The sequence below is a fragment of the Cynocephalus volans genome, chromosome 13 (assembly GCF_027409185.1).
Source record: "Cynocephalus volans isolate mCynVol1 chromosome 13, mCynVol1.pri, whole genome shotgun sequence".
NCBI classification, from domain to species: Eukaryota; Metazoa; Chordata; class Mammalia; order Dermoptera; family Cynocephalidae; genus Cynocephalus; species Cynocephalus volans.
In genome coordinates, this window is record NC_084472.1 from 90,089,785 (window position 1) to 90,116,597 (window position 26,813).

Genomic DNA, 26,813 nt, shown 5'->3' on the forward strand with positions numbered 1-26,813 from the left:
CATTTGAAGATACGAAATTCACTAGTGAAGTACACAGAAAAATTCAGAATACTCCAATGTTGTAAATGTGGTGAATAAGCCATTTATATTTTTTACATGAAGACTAAAATACAAACCTATTAAAGATAATAATAAATACAACAACTGTATAAGAGATAGGCAATATTAAAAGATGTAACTTGAAACAACAAAATGTCAAGAAGTGGGCGGGGGGAATGATGTCAAAGCAGAGAGTCTGTTTTTGCTTTTTCTCTTTTCTTAGTAATCAAAGTTATTATTAGTTTAAAATAATCTGTTATAAGTATAACATACTTTTTGTAAGCCTCAAGGTAAATTGTAACACAAAAAGCTATAATAGATATACTAGAAATAAACAGCAAGAAATCAAAATATACCACTAGGGAAAATCACTTAATTATAAAGGAAGACAATATGACAGGAAAAAAGGAAAAAAAGATCTACAAAACAACCAGAACAAAAGTAATAAATTGGCAGTAACAAGTTCCTATCTATCAATAGTAACTCTAAATGTAAATGAGTTTAACTTCCCCAATTAAAAGACACAGAGTGGCTGAATGGATTATAAAACAAGAACCAACAATATGCTTCCTGCCAGAAACTCACTTCACCTATAAAGATACACATGGACTGAAAGCGAAAGGATTGAAGAAGATACTCCATACAAATGGAAACCAAAAAAGAGCAGGAGTAGCTATACTTATATCAGATTAACATAAACTTCAAACTGAGAACAGTAAAAAAAGATAATGAAGGTCATTATATAATAATAAAGGATGAATTCAACAAGAGGATATAACAATTCTGAATATATATGAACCCAACACTGGAGCACCTAGATATATAAAGCAATATACCTATATACCTATTAGGAGAGGCAGACTCCAATACAATAACAGTTGGGGACTTCAACATGCCACTTACAGCAATGGACAGATCATCCAGACAGAAAATTAGCAAAGAAATATCAAAGTTATCCTCCACTCTAGACCAATTGGACCTAATGAACATTTATAGAACATTCTATCCAACACCTGGCAAAACAGACATTCTCCTTAGCAGCACACAAAACATTCTCTAGAACAGACCATATATAGGTCAAAAAACAACTGAATCATATCAAATATCTTTTCTGACCACAACAGAATAAAACCAGAAATTAATAACAGAAGGAATATCAAAAACCACACAAATATATGGAAATTAAACATGCTCCTAAACAATGAATGAGTCTAAGCAGAAATGGAAACAAATGAAAACACAACATACTAGAACCTATGGGATACAGCAAAGGCAGTTGTAAGAGGTAAGCTTATAGTTTAAAAATGCCTACATCAAAAAAGTAGAAAGATTTCAAATAAACAACCTAATGTAACACCTCAAAAGACTTGAATAACAAAAACCAAATTCAAATTAGTAGGAGAGAAATAACAAAGATCAGAGCAGAAATAAATGAATTCAAGATTACAGAACGATACTAAAAGTCAATAAAACAAAGACTTTGTTTTTTGAAAAGAGAAACAAATTCAATAAATGTTAGGTAGACTAAGAAAAAAAGAGAGACGGCTGAAAATCAGAAACGAGAAGGGAGACATTACAACTGATACCACAGAAATACAAAGAATCACAAGAGACTATGAAGAACAACTATATGTTAATAAACTGGAAAATCTAGAAGAAATGGATAAATTCCTGGACACATACAACTTACCAAGGTTGAACCATGAAGAATTAGGAAACATCAACAGATAAGCAACAAGTAATGAGACTGAAGCAGTAATAAAAATTCTTCCAACCAAAAAAAGCCCAAGACCAAATGGCTTCACTGCCAAATTGTCCCCAACATTTAAACAATACCAAATTTTCTCAAACTCTTCCAAAAACTTGAAGAGAAGAGAATACGTCCAAATTCTTTTTAAGAGGCCAGCATCACCCTCATACCAAAACTGGAAAAGAACACAACAAAAAAAGAAAACTACAAACCAATATCCCTGATGAACATAGATTCAAATATCCTCAGAAAATACAACCAAATCCCACAAAACATTGAAAAGATCATTCACCACGATCAAGTGGGATTCAAATCAGAGATGCAAGATGGTTCAACAAAGGCAAATCAATAAATGTGATACATCACATCAACAGAATGAAGGGAAAAAACCATATGATCATTTCAATAGATGTAAAAATAGCATTTTATAAAATCCAGTACTCTTTCATTATAAAAACACTCAACAAATCAAGTATAGAAGGAAGGTAACCTCAACACAATAAAGGCCTTATACAACAAATAACAGCTAATACACCAAGGATGCCCACTTTCCCCACTCTTATTCAATATAGTACTGGAAGTTCTAGCCACAGAAATAAAGCAAGAGAAAGCAATTAAGGGCATGTAAATTGGAAAGGAGGAAGTCAAACTATCACCATTTATAAATGACATGGTCACATACACAGAAAACCATAAAAAATTGCTAGAATTAATAAATTCAATAAAGTGGCAGAAAACAAAATCAATATACAAAAATCAATAGCCTTCCTATACACCAATAACAAAATACCTAGAAAAAAAAATTCAAGAAGTAATTTTATTTGCAATAGCTACCAAAAAAATAAAATACTTAGAAGTAAATTTAACCAAGGAGGTAAAAGGTCTTGACAATGAAAAGTATAAAACATTGATGAAATAAATCAAAGACGACACAAGTAAATGGAAGGATATCCCCTGTTCATGGGTTAGAAATATTAACACCATCAGAATGTCCATATTACCCAAAGCACGCTATACATTCAACACAATCCCTATCAAAATACCAATGACATTCTTCACAGAAATAGAAAAAATGATCTTAAAATTTGTATGAACCACAAAAGATCCCATTATAGCTAAAGCAATCGAATAAAAAGAACAAAGCTGGAGGCATCACACTACCTGAATTCAAAATATACTACAAAGCTATAGTAACCAAAACAGTACAGAACTGGCATAAAAACAGAGAAATTGACCAATGGAACAGAATGGAGAGACTGGAAATAAATCCAAGCATTTACAGCCAACTGATTTTTGACTAAAGTGTCAATATATAGGGAAGAACAGTCTCTTCAATAAATGGTGCTAGGAGAACTGGATATCCATGTGTAGTAGATTGAAACTAGATCCCTATCTCTCACTATACACAAAAATCAACTCAAAATGGATTAAAGACTTAAATTTAAAACATAAAAGTATGAAACTACTAGAAAAAAACATAAGGGATACATGAAATCTGACTTAAACAAGACTTCAAAGGCACTTAAAAAGCTTCTGCACAGCAAAAGGAACAATCAACAAAATGAAGAGACAACCTACAGAATGGAAGAAAGTATTTGCAATTGCAAACTATTAAGTAAGCCAGGCATAGAAAGACATATACTGCATGATCTCACTCATATGTGAAATACAAAAAAAAAGTGGTTCTCATAGAAGTAAGAGTAGAATAATGATTACCAGAGAATAAAAAGGGAAGGATGGCACGAGGAGGGGAAGGGATGGATTAATGGGTATAAAGTTACATGCAGATAGGTAGAATAGTTGTGGTGTTCTAGGCTGACTGTAGCCGATAATATCATATTGTATATTTCTAAATAGCTAGAAAAGAGGAACTTAAATGTAATCACCACAAAGAAAAGATAAATGTTTAGGTGATGAATATGCTATCTGTCCTAAGTGAATTATTGTACAACATATGCATGTATTGAAACAACACACTGTATCCCACAGAAACGCACAATTAAAAAAAATTTTTTTGGCTTGCTGGTTGTCTCGGTTGGTTAAAATATGGTGCTGATAATATCAAGGCCAAAGGTTTGGATCCACATACTGGCCAGCTGCCAGTATAAATAAAAATAAATAAGTAAATAAATATATATATATTTTAAAGGATACAAGACACAAACAATTACAAAATAATTTTGAATACGCTTACTTAAAGGGGTATATTGGCCAAGAGTAGATCTCACTCGTCTCGCTGATGGTGATGAGCTGAGATAACCCATATTGCGATGATAGTCCATCAGTTGTTCTGAGCGTTTCATACCAACAGTTGGTTTTACAGTTTCTAGCCTTTTCAATAAAGCCTTTGTTAAAAACAATTGATTTGAAAGATAATGTTAGATAGACAGCAATCGTTTTTAAAAAGGCAAATACTTTCTAGAACCTGAAATTCACTAAAGCAGAAAACATTGCAAATCACTCCTGACATGCCATGAAAAAAACATATTTCAAATTATATACTTTCAGAAAAATCCATGGGATTTTGCCTATCCTGTAGCTAAACAAACCACTATAATTTAACAACTCATTAAAGGTATATCTCTCTTTTACGTCAGGTTACAAACTTAAGGAATGGTGCTGTAAGCTGAAATAAAACTGATTTTCTCATACAAATGACATAATGGGAGTTATAATGCTAACAGCTCAGGTGTTAAAACCTAGAAATGACTACAAACATATCCAAGCTACTATAAATTCTATATATGTATATTATAGAGCAGCAGCTTTCAACCCATTTATTTCACAGTAGTGCCTCAAGGGCTACTAGGATACTGAGGAAAGATGAAGTCTCCCACCCCTAATTTCTACCAACCCAACTATGCTTTCTGTATTACCTATTTTATATACTAAAGATTCTGCATAAAATTTACTTTGGGGAGAAAAATTTTTTTGCTGTTAAGTAGTTTGAAAACCAATTACTATAGAATATAAAGCTTTTAAAAGGATATATAAACCAACTGGCTAAGGCCACAAAGTATCCAGTATCATGGTATTTCCTTTAACATGACTCAGTAGCAGAGTCTAATGTATAATGTTCCTAATTTTGTTTATAATTCTTTCTTAGATCATAAAGTGAAAGAGTTTCTTTCGCTTGATTTTCCCAGGCACTGTTGAGAAGGAATATTTAGGTAAGTAGACCAATGCCTTGGGGACTGATCCATGATCGTGTTTATTATTATTCTGTTTACTGATTTAAACTTTCTCTGAAGCAAGCTGATCTTTATTTGAAAGGGGAGTGCTGCTATGCACTAAAATTTACATTAAAAAATTAGCCTATGAATTCATAGGACAACTTTTCGCTATAGTCTTTTTTTCTTCCATTTATTGTGGTAAAACATACATAAAATTGACTATTTTAACAATTTTAAAGTGTAGTTTGGTGGCATTTAGTATATTCACACTGTTGTGAACCTTCACCACCAGCCATTTCAAAAATGGCTGTGACTCTTTCACAGCTTAATGGTTTGCTCTTACCAATTTTACTTCCTGACCTTCTATTCTGAGTTTCCTGACCAATTCCAAAGAAGGGATAGATGGTGGTAGGATAAGCCAAAGCATTCAGGGGAAGAGCTGTTCAGAGAAGGGAGAAAAGGAGGGTGTTGTAGAAACACACAGAGCTTGGAGACAAACAAGAGGTAGAGGTGAAAAACACATGAAAAAGTAGACAGACAACCGAGAGAACTTCATTACTGTTGGCCTACCTGCTAATTTTTTTTTTTTGCATAAAATGCCCTTTCTCAGTTTTTAGCCTTCAAAAGCTAGAAAACAGTCAACTCTTCAGTGAAGTCTTACCCAACTAGAGTTAGTGGTTCTCTGCTGAGCTGAGGTTTATGATTTAAACATGGCTTCAACTGTAAAGTCTATGGTCTTTTTGTAGACAGAGAAGCTGTATAATTTAGGTGCCCAAACCTCCTAAGATTATATCTTCTCTACCTGCAGTTTATAACTGTGCAAGAAACTTCCTATGTATCACATCTTCCATGTATTTTACATGGGAGAGTAACATTTGCTATTTTCTCTGATTATCCTATCAACTACCCACTGAGTTGTGCAGGAGTGGAAAAGAGAGGACAGAAAACTTGATATTTTCAGTTATTTTAATTTTGCTTTTTGCTGGTAGAAATCTCAGTGTTTATTAAACACCCAATTTCCTACATTTACTTATTTGATTGCATGTGTAATTTTCTTTTTTTAATTTTAAGAAAATTACAATGCTTATTCATTAGATGAAAAACAATATAGAATCAATTTTGAAATAATCTGATGATAAGGCAAGGAGTAAACCCATAGGGATGGCCGGTTTGCTCACTGGCTGAGCGTGGTGCTGACAACACCAAGCCAGGGTTAAGATCCCCTTACTGATCATCTTTTTTAAAAAAAAAAAAAAAAAAAAAGAAGTAAACCCATTCTGTAGTCTATGCCAATTATCAAGTTCACATGCAGAAACCTAGAAAAATAAGAGAAATGATTTGGCTCAGCTATCCAAATCACATGGAGCCATGCCATGTATCTGTCTGCGTGTCATTTGAATACAATAAGCTATGCAAAAGCTAAAGAACAATTTGAGAAATAGCTAGAAATAGCTCTTACTTGTAGAAACAACATCAAAATATGAAGTGCTGATTACAGTGTAAACCCTAAAATCAAAAGTATATACATTTCAATTTAGTCATCAATTTAGAACTCATAGGTAAAACTTAAAAATGATAGCTCCAGGGCCGAGCCCGTGGCGCACTCGGTAGAGTGCTGCGCTGGGAGCGCGGTGACGCTCCCACCGCGGGTTCGGATCCTATACAGGAATGACCAGTGCACTCACTGGCTGAGTGCCGGTCACGAAAAACGACAAACAAACAAACAAACAAACAAACAAAAATGATAGCTCCAAAGTCTGTAACAATTTGTAATAGAGTGATAAAGAATGCAAGCTATCTAGTCAGAAAGAGTTGGACTTAAATCCTGGCTCTGCCACTGACTGTGTGTCCTTGGTTAAATTACTTGGTAGGAATATTAACAATAGAACAATCTCAAAGAGCCAGATAAGTGAGATGATGTATACAAAGTGCTCAGAACAGTGCCTAGCATCTAGTAAGAACTTTTTAAAATTAATACTATCCTTAATATCTTTGTACTATTTTCTAGTTGTTTGACCTGCAATAGTATTATCTTCCCAGCTAAGTTAATAAATTACATGACAGGGTGGTATTCTAAATTTTTCTTATATTCCTTCCAGTGTCTTACATAGCTCATAGCAGACATTAAATAAATATTTTTTTAAGAAATTGAAAAATGGTAAAAATGGCTTTTTATAATCTAATTTATGGTTTACAAAATCTTAGAACTTTCACCCAAATCAGATTCTAATAACGAATCCCACAACAGTTTGTCCAAATGTTTTTAAAAACTGTTTATTTTTTGAAATTATGTACTTTAAGGCAAACAACTTGATGTTCTGATATATGCATACACTGTAAAATGTTCACCACAATCAAGCTAGTTAACATATCTACCACCTCACAGTTACTATTTTTGTGTGTGTGTGGTGAGTGAGAACACTTAACATTACGAACACTTAGCAAATTTTAGTTACTCAAGGTATAAAGTTCCAGTTATCCAAGATGAGTAAGTTCTGGAGATCTAATGTATAGCATGATGACTACAGTTAACAATACTGTATTGTATACTTGTCCAAATATTTCTTTTCTATCCCGGAAGTATCATACCTTTTGAAAAGAAAATTAACCCAGCCTGTATTCTGCCCATCTTCTGATGTAGAAAGATTTAAATAAGTGAATGAACAAATAATGTGTAGGTAGAATAAGCCACTAGACATTAATGGTTTTAACTTTTCAAAAGTAAACCCAGGTTCCTTAAAAAGCTAAATACAGAATTATCCTATGACCTAGGAATTCCACTCTTAGGTACATCCAAAGTTACTGAAAGCTGGGATGTGAACAGATATTTGTATTTCAATGTTCACTGCAGCACCATTCACGATAGCCAAAAGGCAAAAACAACCCAAGCATTCATCAACGGATGAATGAATAATCAAAATGTGGTATATACCTACAATAAGATATTATTCAGCCATAAAAAGGAATGAGGTTCTGATACATGTGACATCATGGGTGAACCTTGAAAACATTATGGTAAGTGAAATAAACTAGAAACAGAAGGACAAATATTGTATGAATCCACTTATATGAAATATCTAGAATAGCCAAATTCATATAGACAGAAAGTAGATCAGAAGCTATAGGGGATGAGGGGGAGCGGGAATAAAGAGTTTAGTAGGCACGGAATGTCCATATGGAGTGATAAAAAAAAAGTTTAGAAATAGATAATGGTGATGGTCAAATAACATTGTGAATATACTTAATGCCAATGAATTATACACTTAAAAATACTGAAAATGACAAATTTTGTGTTACATATATATTTTTTACTATAACGTAAAAGAAAAATAGCAAAAACCACTGAATTGTACATTTTAAATAAGTATGGCATGTGAATTATATCTCAATTAAGCTGTTAAAAAAAAAGTAACCCCACAGAGAGGTAACCTGGATTTGAATCTGGACTCTGCCACCTGCTGCCTATTTGACCTTGAGCAAGTCCCTGTGTCCCACTTGGTATCTTATTTTCTCCTCCATAACAATAGTAACTATGTTATAAGGTTGCTATGTAGATTAAATACATTTGTAAAACAGTATGCACTATGTAACTGCTTATTAAATAAAATAAAACAGGATCCAGAGCCATGTGGGACAGAGAAATTGAAGTAAACCCAAATGTTTGTGACATATGGTAATTTCAAATTTTCCTAAAACATGAATGAATCTTAAATATTGCTAACATGATGTGCAGAAAGCTGAAATGTAGCTCACCACCCACCAGCTTCATTTCAACTTGCTTTGTTGTTATCTATTCCTCGCCACATGCACAGTAACCCTCCTGAGGGTTTAAGACTATTATTTTTTGTAAATATACTACCCCAGATCTCCAACTCTTGGGGTTCGTAATTATAATAAAGAAATTTACAAAAGAGTTGTTATAAGTTCAGGTAAGTACATGGTTAAATAGGACTGGTGATGAAATATAATGAAGGTTAATTTTGGAAACTCTTAATTTTAATAGGTTTATAGATTATTTTAGCTTTGAATTTATGTGTTCATTAAGGGTCTAATTTTAGTTTAAGAGATTTAGTTTAAGTATCTACCTGGGTTCAAAATCTTGGCACAACCACTTACTGGCTAGCTCTGTGTCTTCAGGTTAATTATTTAAACCCTCGAGGACTCAGTTTTTCATCTGTAAGATGTGGATGAATATAGTACCTACCTCAAAGAATTGTCAGGATTCAATAAGCTAATATTTGGAAGATTCTTAGAACTATGCCTAGTGTTTAGTAAGAGCTCATTAAATATCAGCAATTATTAAGAAATGAATTTTATGAAGAAAATGATATGCTATAATAGTTTTAAATGTGAAGATTTTAACTGTCCTCATATATATTTTTTTAGCATATCAAAGAGTAACTATATGATCTGTAACAATCAATGTTTCATACATTCAAATAGCAGACTACCAAATTTGACTTATTCTAGAAATATTTATCCTTTAAATAAATAATAAATAATTTATTTTAGCTTTCCAGGATACAATAAAGTGAAAGATTTAGATAGTGGCTGAATACTTCACAGAAGTTAAAACTGTATCTGACCCTGGGATACCATTTCCTATTGGAGTATTTAACTGATTTAATTGATTTAGTCAAATAAATAACAGAACTTTCAGTATTTTCCTTTAATGGTCCCTTAATATACAATTTGTTGGATAAAAGATACATATTTTATCTTATAGACTCATAGCTCATCATGTATTTCATGCTATACATAGCTATACTTGCTTTTTATGTAATTAAGTTTGAATATTTGACTGTATTTAAGTTTCCTGTAAGTTGAACTTACAAATCAGTGCAAATGCATTTTCTTTGATGACTAAAAGATTTGTTACTTACCAAATTTTCTCTTTCAATCCTTTGTTGTTCCCTCTGTCTGTTGACGGCGCTATGGTATAACTGAGGGGGATGACCAATCAATCTTCTAGGAACTGTACTTTTGCTTCCTGATTTTTCAGCTTGTCGAGACAGTTCTTTCAAAAGCCTCTGATTTTCCCGATCAATCTGTCTCACCTCTTCTCTTGTGAAAGAGTAGTTTTTCCTAGGTGCTATTGAAGGCTGATCAGTGTGATGTTTTTGTGGTAACTTTTTATCTAATTGCAGAAAAGCTACAAAAGTGAACAAAAAAAGGGGAAATGGCTAAACAAAGTAGCTATGATGGCACACGGTTTTACCCTTAAAAATACAAACCATATTAATTCATAAAAAGTATATGAAATAATGCTAATGACATTCAGATTACAATTGTGAAGGAAAACATCATAGGTACCTTAGAGTTTTATGTTCCCTGGGTTCTTTGGGCATAAAAGATAAATACAAAATAATAAAAATAAGAAATGTATATGTACTGGTCTTAGGGTAGGCATAATTAGTGGAAAGTGCCTGTGTCATGTCCATTTTATGTTTCCCAATGGCAGGTTAATAGTTGAGGAGGTTAAAAACCTCTGGTTTGAGTGCACTAACACAATACTTAATTTAGGTACAGTTTTTGTTAGTTGGAGGGCATACTTCAAAAAAGATTATCCTCAGCAATGACTGAGGGAGCCAATGGCAAAAACAAACTCAGAACATTCTAAAACTATCAACCTAATGAAAATATTACTACAAAAAATTTACAGATCTTGATATTGCCATTAAAAAATAATACTTCTACTGTAAAGGTCAAACATTTTATTACTGATTAAACATAAGTCAAAATGAACACATAACATAAAAGGTGTTTCTAACTGAGAAAAATATTTAACATACTATGATTATCAAATGATACTTTTATTAACATGCTTAATTCTTACATTTCCGTATTACATCAACTTTCAGTAAGCACAATTATTAGTAAACATATGTAAAAAAGGTTGTAAAAATATGAAGCTTGCTGAATGTTTCAGGTTAAGTATGGACTAAAAAGGAATACACTATATCATGTTAACTGACAGGCACACTTTATTTGCTTTTTTTTTTTTTACAATTTTTTCTAAGGTAACCATTATTTGTTTTTACTTGACTTTTTACATGTTTAGCATTTTGTGCTATTATTAACACCCATTTAAAAATGATTATGGTATAGAAAGTTTAAATCACTTGGGCAAGGTCACAAAAAGAGTTTACCTCCCTATGTAGAAGACTGTTAAACTGAAGACTATTAATGATTACAAAAACATGTTTAAAAATGATTAATAGTGGCTCCCTGATAGGAAAAATGAGAAAATTAATGGTTGGTAATTTGCTGAAAACCATACCAAGTTACTGATAAAACCTGAATGAGAACACATTTAGAAAGATATAGATGTACTGTACATATTAATTGATTTTGCTTCTAAGAAATACCCATTATATAGAGTTTAGTATGTTTTCTAGATTAATTTAGCTATATAAGAAACATTTTAAAATTAAATTCTAAAGGAATGTAAAAGTAAGATATTTTTGGGCCGAGCCCGTGGTGCACTTGGTAGAGTGCGGCGCTGGGAGCGCTGCGACGCTCCCGCCGCGGGTTCGGATCCTATATAGGACTGGCCGGTGCACTCACTGGCTGAGTGCCAGTCACGAAAAGGACAAAAAAAAAAAAAAAAAAAGTAAGAGTTTTTCCTAAATGGCATTTTTAAAGTTTTAAAAGTAAAATAAAACAATAACACAAAAGAAAAAGAAAAGAAATCTAATAAAAAATTAGCAATCTAGCTCTTCCTGCTGGAAAAAGTATATACAGAGTGCTTATTTACTGATACCAGGTATTACGATCACATTTTCCTAAAATGGCTTTATGGCTTAGTATATGCTTTAGTAGTATAATGCTATATGCTTTAGTATATAGCAACCTCAAACATACAACCTATTGTTTTTCTAACTGAGAAGATCTAAAAAAATGTTTAACTTGAATAAACTTTCAGGAATACAGACACAGTTATATAAATACAAACATATTTAAATTCACATATTTAGAAATATTGCTTTTCTCTAATTTTCTTTAATGGAACAATTCTGTTCAAACTCTTCACATGTATTTCAGTATCAGCATCCATCATCGCTAGAGCCACTTCTTGAGTCACTTAACACCATTTAAAAGAGTATCAGCTTTACTTTCATCTAAGCTATTGAAATAGAGAAAGGATTTTAAAAATTTATGTGATCCCATCAATGGAAATTTTACACCAAGCCATATTAGTTTTTATTCATATAACAGTAGTTCTTTTAAAAAGTTCATCCTGTGAGCATATTCATGGTCCCTATAAAACAACCAATGGTGAGCTTCCAGACAGTGAATACATGGGCATTTCATCTCTACTTGTGGGGAGGGTGGTGGACCCCAACTTCACAGGGACAGAAGCTCCTGCAATCAGAACTCTTCCAGACCTCGTCCTATGACCTCAGCAGCTGGGGGAATAATTCCTGGGTGGTGCCTAACATCTCACACCTCCTGTGGCTCAAAGATACCAGGTTAGAAACCCACAGCAAGCCCTGCCCTACTGCCCTCTGCTGAAGCCACATCTGTGGAACCACATCTGTGGAGCGACAGGTAGTCCCCTGGTCAACAGAAGGTAGGAGCATGCCCAGGGACCTCACCAGGAGCTGTGGGAAACCCCCTGCCCAACAGAAGGCAGAAGCGTACCTGGGGACTTCACCAGGAGCTGCAGGCAGTCCCTTCCCGACCGAAGGTAAAAGTGAGCCTAGGGACCACAGACGCACCACTGTGGCAAACACCGCTTCCATGCAGGTGTTCTACCACAGAAACTGCCACCACCACCGCTACTGCAAGGGTGGCTCACCACCCTAGCAGAAGGCACAGCCACTGTGCTGGTGACCTGCTGACCACTCTACTGCACTGACACAAGGAAAGTCACCAGCAGAGTCCGGAAAAAGAGGAGGAACTCTCTCCTCAAACCCCACTCCAGAATAACAGAAGAAGCAACTGCTGTACCAAATGGACAGGAATCAACATAGATACTAGAAATACGAAAAAACAAGAAAATATGACACCACGAAAGGAATATAGTAATTCTCAAGTACCAGACCCTGTGGAACAGGAAACCCATGAAATGACTGAAAAGGAATTCTGAGCAACAATCGTAAGTAAACTCAATGAGATACAGAAGACTCAGGCAACACATGAAATGAGAAAAAGTATCCAGGGTATGAGGGAAAAAATTTACAAGTCAAACTGTCCCTGTTTGCAGATAGACATGATCTTATATACAGAAAAGCCTAAAGACTCTACAAATATACTCTTAGGGCTCATAAATGATTTCAGTAAAGTTGTAAAATACAAAATCAACATGCAAAAATCAATAGTGTTTTTATATTCCAATAACTAGCAGAAAAGGAAATCAAGAAAACAAGCTTATTTACAAGTCACCAAAAAAATAAAATACCTAGAAATCAATTTAACCAACGTGACAGATCTCTACAGTAAGAACTACAAATCTACTGCTGAAAGAAATTAAAGAGGACACAAAAAGATGGAAAGACATTCCATGCTCACAGACTGGAAGAATTAAAATTGTGAAAATGTCCATACTACACGAAGCAATCTACAGATTCAATGCAATCCCCATCAAAATATGAATGACATTCTTCACAGAAATAGAAAAAACAATCCTAACATTCATACAGAAAAGACCCTGAATAGCCAAAACAATTCGAAGCAAAGTAAATAAATAAATAAATAAATAAAATAAAGCCAGAGGCATTACATTACCTGATTTCAAATTATACCATAAAGATATAGTAACCAAAACAACATGGTACTAGCATAAAAATATACACTCAGACCAATGGAATGGAATGGAGAACCCAGAAATCAACCCACATACTTACAGCCAACTGATCTTTGACAAAGGCAACAAGAACATACATTGGGGAAAACAGTGCTGGGAAAACTGGACATTCATATGCAGAAGAATGAAACTAGACCCATAGCCTCTCACCATATACTAAATCAACTAAAAATGTATTAAAGGCTTAAATATATTACCTGAATCTATAAAACCCCCAAAATAAAACACAGAGGGAACACTTCAAGAAGTAGGACTGGGCAAAGACTTTATGAATAAGACCCTAAAAGCACAGGCAACAAAAGAAAAAATAAATAAATGGGATTATCTTAAACTAGAAAGCAAAAGAAACAGTTAACAGTGAAAAGACAACCTACAGAATGGGAGAAAATATTTGTAAACTATACATTCAACAAGAAATTAAAATCCAGAATATACAAGGAACTCAAACAACTTCACAGTAAAAAAAAACACCAAATAATCCAATTTAAAAATGGGCAAAGGAGCTGAATAGACATTTTTCAAAGGAAGACATACAAATGGCCAAGAGACACATGAAAAAATGCTCATCACTAAGCATCAGGGAAATGCAAATCAAAACCACATTGATATGTCATCTCACCCCAGTTAGACTGACTATTACCAAAAAGACGGAGAATAACAAATGCTGATGAGGATGTGGAGAAAGGGGAACCCTAATACTGTTGGTGGGACCATAAATTAGTGCAGCCATTATGGAAAATGGCATGCAGTTTCCTCAAACAACTACAGATAGAACTGCCATATGATCCAGAAATGCCACTGCTGGGTATATACCCAAAGGAATAGAAACTATCATGTTATAGGGATACCTGCACTCCCATGTTTATTGCAGCTCTATTTACAATAGCCAAGAGCTGGAACCAACCTAAATGTCCACTGATAGATGACTGGATATAGAAAATGTGGTATATATATATACAATGGAATACTACTCTGTCATAAAAAAGAGTAAAATTCTGTCATTTGCAGCAACATGGATGAACTTAGAGAAAATTATGTTAAGTGAAATAAGCTAGGCACAGAAAGAGAAATACTGCATGTCCTCACTCATAAGTGGGAGCTAAAAAAATGAATAAAAAAAGAAAGATACAATAATTGCAATATTTTGTTGAACTTTCAAAAGGAAAGAATGGAACTGAGGCCACCAGAAGCGGAAGATGGGGGGAGGGGTCAGCTAGAAAATGGTAAAGGGCCACAAAATATGGTTATACTGTGCAATGTTAATTAATTTCCTGATTTGAGCATCATATATCACACAGTTACTGATTTTCAATGTTGTATCCCACAGATACGTACAATCAAATATGTTTCAATTTTTAAAAAAGCATTTATAATAGGCTAATTCCATTTTTTTTTTTTTTTTTTCGTGACCGGCACTCAGCCAGTGAGTGCACTGGCCATTCCTATATAGGATCTGAACCCGCGGCAGGAGCGTCGCCGCGCTCCCAGCGCCGCACTCTCCCGAGTGCGCCACGGGCTCGGCCTGAATTCTTTTTTTTTTTATAAAAGATGACCGGTAAGGGGATCTTAACCCTTGACTTGGTGTTGTCAGCACCATGCTCACCCAGTGAGCTAACCGGCCATCCCTATATAGGATCCGAACCCGGGGCCTTGGTGTTCTCAGCACCACACTCTCCCGAGTGAGCCACGGGCCGGCCCCTTGAATTCCATTTTTTTAAATAAAATAAATGTTAAATGTTACTTTCTAAAATAAAAAAAAAATATTTGTTTTTTAAAATGATTTTTAAGGTTTTTTTTGGAAAAACCCAACACTCATAACTGAGAGGTGATAATTCAAAGAACAATGAATTAAATTTGCTAAATTTCTTTGCCTTCTTTATTAACTTGTCAGATGAGAAATTCTGTGACATTTTTCCTACTCCCTTCCTCTGGATCTGGGCAGGCTGTGACTGCTTCAGCCAACAGAGTGATATGTGACTTTCAGAGCTAGGTAATAATAGGAGATTCGGCTCCCCCCACCCTTCTTATATGATGGAATACTTGGGCTTAGAGCTCTGAGCCACCATACATGTCTAATTACCCTGAAGCTGCCATGCTGTAGGAAAACCAAACCATCTAAAAAAGCCAGGTGGGCACTTTGATCCTAGTTTTTGAGTCATCCCAGGTTGCTGCTTTAAACTCTAAGTTCTGGGTTATGTGTCAAAGTGATAGCAACTAATAACAAAATTTGATACCCAGAACTGCCTAAAGTACATGGCACTAGCTCTGAGACCTGGTGGAGAATAGAGCTGGAAGGGCCTGGAGAACACTGTTGATGATATCTGAGAGGATGAAGTGGCAGAACGTTTAGTAACACTGTTGCCTTTATTGACATGAAAAATGGGAAAAACAGGTACCCCACCAGTGGATTTGGCCTAGCAGATCTCCAGGCAGAATGATTAAAGTACCAATGGTTTATTTTATCCGCAATAAGACAAATGATAAACTAAAAAAAAGAAACTGCTCAGTTTTCAAAAAAAAAAAAAATTTAGAGAAAATATAAAACAGCCAAGGCTTACAGTGCTCAAAAATAAAACTACTTCTTATCCCTAGCTTCTTCCAGCAGAAGGTTCTCAAAGTACCTAAGAGGTGTAACTGAGGAACCACACCTGAGGAATTTCAGCTGCACCTGGATCTGATTTACATCCTGAATCTCAAGGTTGGGGAGAATCTTTGAAATAGAGGAATATATTTTTGCACATGGGAGGAATATAAATAAATGTATGGCCAGAAGTTGGACTGAAGAGATTTTAAGATATGTCCATGAATTACTGGACACTCCTCCCATTAAAAAGAAGGCTATTCCCTTCCACTTTAAATCTGGGAGGGTTTATGACCTTTTCAACCAATAGAGTATGGAAGAAATGGTGCTATGTGACTTCTGAGGCTAGATCATAAAAGGAGATGAGGTTTCTGCCTTGTTTCCAGGAACACATGTGCTTGGAATCCTGAGCCATCATATGTGAGGAAGCCAAGCCACATGGAGAGGCCACATGTGGTCCCTCTTATCAGCAGTCCAGGCCTTCAGGTTGTCCCAAGCTCAGTAAACAAGCACTCAGATGATTACAGTTCTGGGCTGTGGAGTCACCCCTACCTTTGAGTCTCTCCATCCTTTAAGTATTGAGGTAATTTGTCATGTAGCAACAGTAGCTGATTATTTCATCACTTTTTAAAAAACACAGTATGACAGGCAAAATACCTGTGAGCCAAGTGCAGCGCACAAGCAGACATAACACTTTTTTTTTGTTTCTTTGTTTAATTGATTACCAGTCTTCCAGGCTGATTGTGGCTTCATAAACTAGTTGTTTTGCTTTTATCACACATTTCAACTCATTCACACATTTCAAATAAGCAATTTTATCTTTTTGGTGTATTTACTAAGGCAAAACACCCTTCTTTGTCCTTTTTAGAGCTTTTCACATCTTGAAATCTATTTTGCATATTAATAGGATTGATAACCTTTATTTCCTCTTTGTTAAAGGAGATATGCCTGTCATATCTTTTTCAAGCCTTTATTTTAGTTCTTCCTATACTATTTTAAATATCTTTTTAGGTTGGATTTTATTTTTTTTCTAATTCAACTGGTGTTTATTAAACACTTTGCACAACAGAAACCCTATCAGAAAGAACTAATGTTTTATTTTCCAACTTTTTTTTCTATTGTGGTAAAATCACAGAACACAGAATGTGCCATCTTAACTATTTTTAAGTGTACAGTTCAGTGGTATTAATACATTCATAATGTGCAGCCATCACCACCATCTATCTCCATGACTCTTTCATCTTGTAAATCTGAAACTCTGTACCCATTAGACAGTAACTCCTCTCTGCCCCCTTCCCCAAGCCCCTGGCAACCACAATTTTACTTTGTCTGTACGATTCTGACTACTCTCAGTACGTCATATAAGTGGAATCAGACAGCACTTGTTCTTTTGTGTCTGGCTTAATTCACTTAGCATGAAGTCCACAAGGTTCATCCATGTTACAGCATGTGACAGGATTTCCTTCCTTTTTAAGGCTAAATAATATTTCTGGTTTAATTTTTCAAGACACTCTGATAGTGTCTTCTGATAAATTAAAACCATCAACTTCTATTTGGCCTCTTTTCCTACAATCTTGCTTTATTTTTAAAAATGCTTTTTTGTTATTTCTTCTTTTTAATTACTCTCTTTTGGAAGATTGACTAAGTTAAAACAAACTTTTTTCTCTAAAATTTTCCCCCAAATTTTGTAGTGTGTGTATACTACAATCACATATTCTAGTTCCATTCTTCCAGAAGTTCTTAAACTTTTTGGTCTCAGGACCCTTTACACTTCTGAAGATGGAGGACCCCAAAGACTGTTGATGTGGATTACATCTATCAATATTTACCATGTTACAAATTAAAAGTGAAGATATTTATTAATTCCTCTGGAAACAGTACAACAATTATATGTTAACATAACACTTTTATTAAAAAAAAAACAAAAAATTAGTGAGTGGCAGAGTTTAACAGTTTTGCAATCTTGTAATGCCTGGCTTAATAGAACACAACTGTACTTTCACAGCTGCTTTTGCACTGTTGTGCTGTCACTGTTATGTAACTCCCAGTAAACTCCACAGTACACACGTGGCAGAAGGAGAATGTAAAAAGCAACCAAGGCTTAGTTTTATTAGAGAAAATAATTTTTTCCTCACAAATCCTCTCTAAAATCATTGAGCCTACTCTTTTAACAGTTTTGAGATTATGTTTTTTTAAACCTATGAGTCTAGTGCCTTTCTGTTGATTTTAGCTTTTTCAAATGTTTGATAACACTTCGTAGTGTGTTGAGGATATTGAGATTTCCTGCATATTGCCAGTAAAGGAGAGATAAAGTGTGCTGCCAGGTAGAATATGTTAGTAGCTAATCTAAGTATAGGCATTCCCTTTCTTAAGGAGCATAACAAGGCTGTATCTTCCCCTTCAATAAGACACTTCACTTCAATCCTATATTAATATCGTCATATCATTTTAGCAAAAAATTGAAAGTTTCTTTGCTCATCAACGCTTTTCTTAATCCCATTTTTTCTTATATTCATTTTTCTTCTCAAAATACATCCTATAGTAATTATTTCACACAGAGTCTATGTGGTAAATTTTGAGGCCATGTATTTCCAAAACATCTATTTTGCCCTCTCAAAAGATTCTTCCTAAACTGACCTAACTTTACCTATATAAAGTGTGAAACATACCTTAAAATCTAGTCTTGTCAGCTTCTTCAATGCTCTCCAAATATGTGAGATTTATGCCAGAAACCAATTTCTGAACTTCTGTTTACTACTCCATTTTTAAATGCCCTCTATGCCTAGTCAGCAGAGATTTATAACTTAAGGTCAAAGATTCAACCACATCCTTTCAATATTTACAAAGGCAGGTTTGGAGTAGGGGTGGGAAATTCCAAGTCAGTCACCCAAGTGAGCTGAAAGAGGCTGAATATTCAGAAATCCCACTAATCTTTCAAGGTCCACTTTAAAGTCATATACCTAATAATGCCGGTCTATACTGATCTTCCCTTCTTCTAATACTTCTTACAGAACCCCAGAACTCTGAATTTAGAATGAAACTTAGCAACCTACATCAATTATCTCATCTCATCCTACAAATGATAAAACATGGGGCTCAAAATAGTTATTGCCTTGTTCATGTTGATAACACCCAAAAGCCTAAAATTTCCTGATCCCACTTCCAGAATTTTCTTTACCTTGCTACATAAGTATCCAAGTTCAACACTGTTTCACCATCCCATGGCCTATATTGGGATTTTCAAAAATTCTTCTATTAATCTTTGTTTCATAGGCTTAATATTTTGTAGTTCAAATTTATATTTAATACACAAGTTATTTTAAGCCCATAAATTTTAACTGTTAGCTATATGAGTATCCCTCACTATCTGAACTCTTGCCTAATGTCTGCTGTAACACCCCCTAAATTTTTTACTCAAAATTCAGTACTGAATCAATAAACTTTTAATGTTTCTCTGTACTTAAGCCAGTGAAAATGTTTAAACTGAGAGGATGTAGAGTATGCTGTCTTCCTACGTCAGCTGTTCTAACAGGTTCACACGTCTATCAGTCTATTACTATCATCTTCCCCATATTAAGTGGATTTATCTTCCATGAAAAGGCTGGGAAGACATTAGGAGAGCTAAAGAAGCCTAGAAAAGCTCATTTAGAAACTGAAAGTGATAAATGAACTGTACTGAGAGGTGAGTGCAGAAAAGGCATAAGCCTGGCCATGCATACATCTCATCTACCATGACGATGGTTTAGTTATATGGAAGAAAATAAACTTATGAAAATATTCTTGGATCTGAAAAGCTTCACTGTGTAAATCGAGCATGAATAATAATGTTGAAAACTAAAGAAATTAATATATAAATTCACACACACACATACACACATACACACACAAACCGGGGGGGGGGGGGGGGAAGAAGATATAACAACCACAATTATTTGAAGTTGATACAACAAACAAACAGAAAGGACATGGTTGGGGGGAGAGGGGGAGGGAGAAGGGAGAGAGGTTTTGGTGATGGGGAGCATTAATCAGCTACAATGTATATCGACAAAATAAAATTAAAAAATAAAAAAAAATAAAAAAAAAATAAAATAAATAAAATAAATAAATAAATAAATAAAAAATAAAATAAAAAAATAAATAAATAAAAAAAGAAAAAAAAAAAAAAGAAAACTAAAGAAATACCTGATGTAATGGCTGATAGTTGTGATTAGTGTTTAAAATGTCTTATTATTATAAAGAATCCTTGGTGGATAAGTATATTATGGACTCCAATAACAGATGTACCAACTCGCAAAATGCCACCTTTGTTCCTGCGCCTTAAAGAGCTGAGCACCACTTATTCGCGAGTGCCTCACATGAGGGGCTCTCTAGTGCACAGTAGTATGAATAAAGCATTCCTTCTACATTATAGCTCAGCTTCTGTGTTGAACGTTTTTCAACAATATTTCAATTTATTCATAACTGCTCAGGAATTCAGGGTGGGAATATTATTTTTCCCATTTAAAACTGAAAAATATATAGGTTCTCTATACCCAGCTAAGTCTCACAAATGGATTAGATAAGAATAATGAGGAGCACCTATATTTACAGTATTTCCAGTGGAACCAAATAGTTTAGTGTCTTGATATTTGGACTATGGTCCTTGGCTGAGCAGCAATGGTATCACCATTTGGGGCTGGTTAAAAATGTAGCTAACTAAGCTCTATCCTAGTTTTACTGAACCAGAATCTAATTTTCACAGGATTCCTGGGTGACTTGAATGCATATTAAAATTTGAGCTCTGGTGGACATAGTTGGTTGCCTAATTAGCATACATTCCTACCATTAACAGATCCCTAATTTTTTTTTTTAGACATCTATTCCTTTCCCATGAAGTCACATCCTTCAAGGGAAGCTGACCCCTGCTTACCCCAACTCCCACCCTGAAACTCCAGAGTAATTCTGACTGGCCCAGCCAGGATAATCCCATTCCCATTGCCAATGACTGGTTCAGGAATGGGAGTGTAACCCAATTCAGGGCAATGAGACATAAGTGGAAGTTGACTGTGGGTGCTTCTTTAAAAAGTTTTCTCTTTCTCTCGTATGTGATGTTATGGGGGGAAAAAAAAGGAAAAAGTTTCCTCCATTCCAAGAGAGTTAGAGGAAGAGACAGTTTCTCTTTTTCTAGACATTGTTATGTCCGAATGCAAACAGTGAAAATCGCTGCAGATATCTCCTAACACCCTAAGAATGAAGCCAACACAGAGCCAGAGGAACAGTGTTAGGTCTCTGATGACATTTTTGAGCCACTGAATCAATCAACCCTGAAGCCTGATCTATCTTTGGGCTTCCTATTATGTGAGAAATATTGTTTCATTAAGAATTTGTTTCTTGCATTCAAAACATCCTAATACAAATAGATAATTATCGATAACCTTGAAAAGTTCAGAAATCACAGACTATTTTTTATTAGCAGTTTTAAAAACCTTGACAATTCCAAGAGTCAAGTGTTTTCTTCCTAATAACTATGACTTCTGTGTTGTATAATATCAAATGTTAACATTTGTAAGCTAAATGAAACAATATTTTCCAAATAATGAATATATCATGTTACAAAACCTCGCACAGGTAAAAGATACATTCAAAATGTAAGGCAGATAAATAAATTTTAATATAACAGACTATGCAATACACTATGAAAAGTTCATTGAAATAATCTCAGAGTTCGCATTGCAACTAACATTTAAGAAACTACTATTTGTTAGTATCAAAGAAAATATCCACAATTAACTGAAAAGGTTATTAAAACACTCTCCCATTTTCAATCTGCATTTTCTGTGTGCCAGTTTTTTTTTTTTTTTTTTTTTTTAACATACTTCAGTCAACACAATATATCACAATAGATTGTATGCAGAAGCTGATTTGAGAATCTGGCTATCTTCTCTTAAGCCAGACATTAAAGATTAGCAAAATCACTAATTTTTTGAAATACAGTTATGTTTCATGAATTACATTACTTATGTTACCATATAATGGATTTATTACTACTATTAAATGAAATAATAAATATGTTTTAAATTTCTAATTTCTAATATAGTAAATATTTATAGACATAAGCTATAACTTACAAAAACAAAAGCTCTTCAGGGTACTCAACACTTTTTTTTTTTAGTTTATTTATTAATATTGTTATTATTATTTTTACGTTCTATGATGCTGCAGAGCAGCTGGGGCGAGGGGAAGAAGAGAAAGGGGAAAGAAACAGGGTGGGGGAAGGAGGAAGGAGGACGGCAGAGTTGAGGTCTGTGGCATCCACCTCACTCCTGTATGGGAGACCAGGGGGCTTCCAGTGGTGGCCTGGTCTTTGCTGAGCTTGGCTCAATACTTTTTAAGAATGTAAAAAGGTCCTAAGACTAAAAACTTTGAAAACTGTTATGCTAGAACACTGAGGCTGGTTCTGGAAATCCAGAAGATATGAAGATAGATGAAGTCTTCAACTGATAAATCATCAATCTGATGAATCATACAACTTACCCTAACGAAACATACAGACTGGAAAGTGGCTGTTCTAGTCTGCTTTGTGTTGCTACAACACAAATACCTGAGACTGGGTAATTTACAAAGGCAAGAGGTTTATTTGGCTTACGATTCTGAGACAGCTGCCATCTGGCAAGGGCCTCAGGCAGCTTCTACTCATGGTGGAAAGTGGCAGGGAGCCAGCGAGTACAAGCAGATCACATGGCAAGAGGAAGCAAGAGAGAGAGAGAAGGTGCCAGGGTCTTTTTAAGCAACGAGCTCTCGCAGGAACTAATAGATCGAGAACTCACTCATTAATCCCCCCTCCCCCAGGGAGAGCATTAATCCATTCATAAGGTGTCTGCCCCCATGACTCAGTCAATTTCCAACACTGCCACATTGGGGATCAAAATTCCCATGAGTTTTGGAGGGGATAACACATCCAAACTCCATCAGTGGCCATAATAATTAAAAGGAAAAAGTGGAAATTGGTACACTGGAAGGCTTGATCAAGAATTAGAGATTTTAGGGGCTGGCCCGTGGCTCACTTGGGAGAGTGTGGTGCTGATAACACCAAGGCCACGGGTTTGGATCCCATATAGGGATGGCTGGTTAGCTCACTGGGTGAGCGTGGTGCTGACAACACCAAGTCAAGGGTTAAGATCCCCTTACCGGTCACCTTTAAAAAAAAAAAAAAAGAATTAGAGATTTTACCTAGAGAAGAATATTAATCAAATATTTTAAAGATTATAATGCAGATGCAGGCACAGACTTACTCTATATATTTCAGATGGTAAATCTAAGACTAATGGGTAATCGTTACAAAAATCAAATTTCAGTGAAACATACAAAATACATTTCCTAACCAGTAGAGCTGTGCAACAACAGGACTCTTTCTGACAGTCCCTTCAGTCAACAAACATTGTCTATTATGTGCCAACACCTGCTAGATTTGGGGAATCCAGCAAGAAATTAGTTCCTGCCTTTATGCTGCTTACACTCCAATGGAAGAGAGAAGCAAATAAACTACACTATTTCAAGGGTCTGATAAGTATTCTGATGGAAGGAAACAGGCTTTTGTGACAGAGAGGCAGGTGTGGGAACTATAAAACTACCACAGATAGAATGTTCAGAAAAAGTCTAAGGAGGTGATATACAAGCTGAGAGAAATAGGGAGAAGTGGCTTGTGCAAAGAAATAAACCAAGAGCAAATGCCCCATAAATGCAAAAGAACTTAGAGTATTCTGAACAGTACAGAAGAAGTGTGACTGGTGTGTGGTAATAACATAAAATTGGAGAGATAGGCAATATCCATATTATGTAGAGCACTGGTTCTCGCTGACCTTAATAGCATATTAGAGCAAGTGCATCAGAATCCCTGTGGGCTGGGCCTAGGCATCAGTATTTGTTTTAAAGTGCTCTAGATGATGTTAATGTACTGCCTTGGATGAGAATCACTAATATAGAGTCTGTTAGGCTATAAGAAATTCAAATCTTATGTAAGAGTAAGCCACTGAAGAATTAAGAAGGAAACTACTCGGATTGATTTACCTTTTTCTTAAGTTTATTTTTTAAAAGATCACTCTGGATGTTATAAGAAGAAGTAGAGAGCAAGAATAGAAAACTCCTCAATCCTGAAAGTCAGAGATTAAATAAGCCTTTATCAGGAAAGATACTGGGTGGAGGCTCAGCAACTAGATAGTGATGGCTAATACCAAGAGTCTAATTTTCCAGAGACACTAAATAATCAACAGGTACAATCAGGGCAAAGGGAAAATAAACCAAGTACCTAATACACTTTATCAATTTGACCATGTGTGACATTTGACTAAATAAGGTATTTATGCCCTCACATTGCCACCATATGTAAATTATGTAGCTAAGGACTTATTCTTTAACACTTCAAACAAATGAAAACAGGGCCGACCCCGTGGCGCACTCGGGAGAGTGCGGCGCTGGGAGCGCAGCAGTGCTCCCGCCCGCGGGTTCGGATCCTATATAAGGATGGCTGGTGCGCTGCTCACTGGCTGAGCGCAGTGCGGCCGGTCACAAAAAGACAAAAAAAAAAAAAAAAGGAAAAAAAAGAAAACAAACAATCCTATTTACAACTTAAAAATTTTATCCTCAACGGACCTAAAACCTATCCTGCAAGTATTTTCAGTTATATTAAATAGTCCAAAGATAAAGTTTGAAGTTGCCAGAATCTTCTAGTCCTTTCAAACTAAATATGGATAAGAACTGATAAAGAAATACAGCAATAAAGATTATAAAGCAACTGAAACTTGAATTATGTTATTTCATCAATTTGGTAATTATTTTTAAATAATACTCTTTAGCCTTTAACTTAAAATCTGAATAGTTCCCCCCTATAGTTTACTCTTGAGTTCTTTCATTTGCCAGCATTCTTGCCACTTTCCCTGATATGAAGACAACAGGTCAGGTTATTTTAATCTTAGTGCTGTTGCCTTTTTTAAAGCAGAAAGTGAAATATGCAAGATCTCTATCAAAAGTGGGAAAACATGTGGCTCTACTTTTCTCATTTATCTTATTCATCTGTTCCCTCTAGGCATTTTGAGTTTGTGAGTCACTAAAATACAATTAATGTGGTTTCTATTCCTAAACTGATTAGCTTTGCAGTATATCCTACCTGATGATACAAATGACATTCTAAATATTTTAATGATAAAATGAAATATTTGGTAAAGTTACTGTAATATCAATTATCCCAACAATAAAAGGTATCTACTAGAAAAATCAATGCAAATTCATAGTATTTAATATTTAAGCTCAACATATAAAGTTTAATATACAAATTTTAAAAAGAAAAGACAATTACCTTTCAAAAGATGGTTCAGGTCCATTGTGTCATGTAAGACTTTTTGTTTGTATCTGTGGTCTAAATTGGAATCTAACACTGAAGACTCTGAGGTGAGATTGGGCCCATGTTTTTCTTTCCCCTTTTTGGCTGTTTTCAAATATTTTGAATTATTTTTTAAATCCTCAACATCTTCATATATTTCTTGACTCACATTTTCTTGCTTTTTAACTTTCACTTTTTGATCATTTGATGCACCCAGTTCAAAAGACTGAACAGGGCTGATGTCTGGAGTTGATAAAGGAGTTACATCTGTCACAGTATCTTCAGATTCCTCAGTACAGTCACCAGTTTTTGGTTTAGTACTTGAAGGTTGTATTCCCATCGATTTTATTCCTGATTTGTATTTCTGTTTTGGTAATAAGAGGGTTACACCAGATACATGTTTCTTTGATGGAGATGAATCAGATACACAGTTATCAGACCCTGCATCTGAACAATCTGTAACTGAACCTGAAGAGGAGGAAGACAGAGAAGAGGAGGAGGAGGAACTAACTTTGGAATACTTCTTACTTTTGCTTTTTTTAAAGTTATTAGGAGGTTTAGCTAACTTGGACCTCATATGACATCTTTTCCCATCATCACTGCTTTCGTCTCCATCTGTAGAGTAATCATCCTCACCTTCTTTCACAATTCTGGGAATTCTATTTGGAATGGGCAAGTGTATTTTATGTCCTATTGTAGCATCACACAATTTTTTTGATCTTGAAGACATGGTCAGCGATAAAGAACTTCTGGTTTGTACAATATCCTTTTCTACAGGATGTTCTTCTGGAGGAATTTTCACTTTTCTTTCATTTCCCTTCTCAGTAAGATAATTTTCCTTTGCTTGTATTCCAACTTTCAAGTTTACATTTTCTGTACTTTTATCTATTTTCTCTTTAGGGTCTTCATTTTGCTTGTCAAAAACTGAGTTACTTTCACATTTCTTTGCTTCTTCAAAGTCACTGTCAAAGAAAGAATGGTCCACTTCACCTTCTGATATATCTCCAAACCGATCCATGATGGCAAAAATATATCTGGAAAAGAGTACATTGTAATCATCAGACTAAATAGTAATTTCCAAATACTTTTAATTTTTACACAGTAAT

General features: G+C 34.9%; 1 protein-coding gene across 3 annotated transcripts in view; it reads right to left on the reverse strand.

Moving 5' to 3' along the window:
• Window positions 1-26,813, reverse strand: part of CFAP97 (cilia and flagella associated protein 97) — a 42,145-nt gene that overhangs the window by 6,329 nt on the left and 9,003 nt on the right. For 2 of the 3 annotated variants that reach the window (XM_063077301.1, XM_063077302.1), the window contains exons 2-4: window positions 25,684-26,741; window positions 9,846-10,114; window positions 3,984-4,134 (exon numbers count right to left, since the gene is read on the reverse strand). In XM_063077301.1, coding sequence (XP_062933371.1) covers window positions 3,984-4,134; window positions 9,846-10,114; window positions 25,684-26,725 — 1,462 coding nt within the window. In that variant the 5' untranslated portion in view covers window positions 26,726-26,741. The remainder of the gene's footprint in view (window positions 1-3,983; window positions 4,135-9,845; window positions 10,115-25,683; window positions 26,742-26,813) is intronic. The other variant, XM_063077304.1, reaches the window with a different exon arrangement.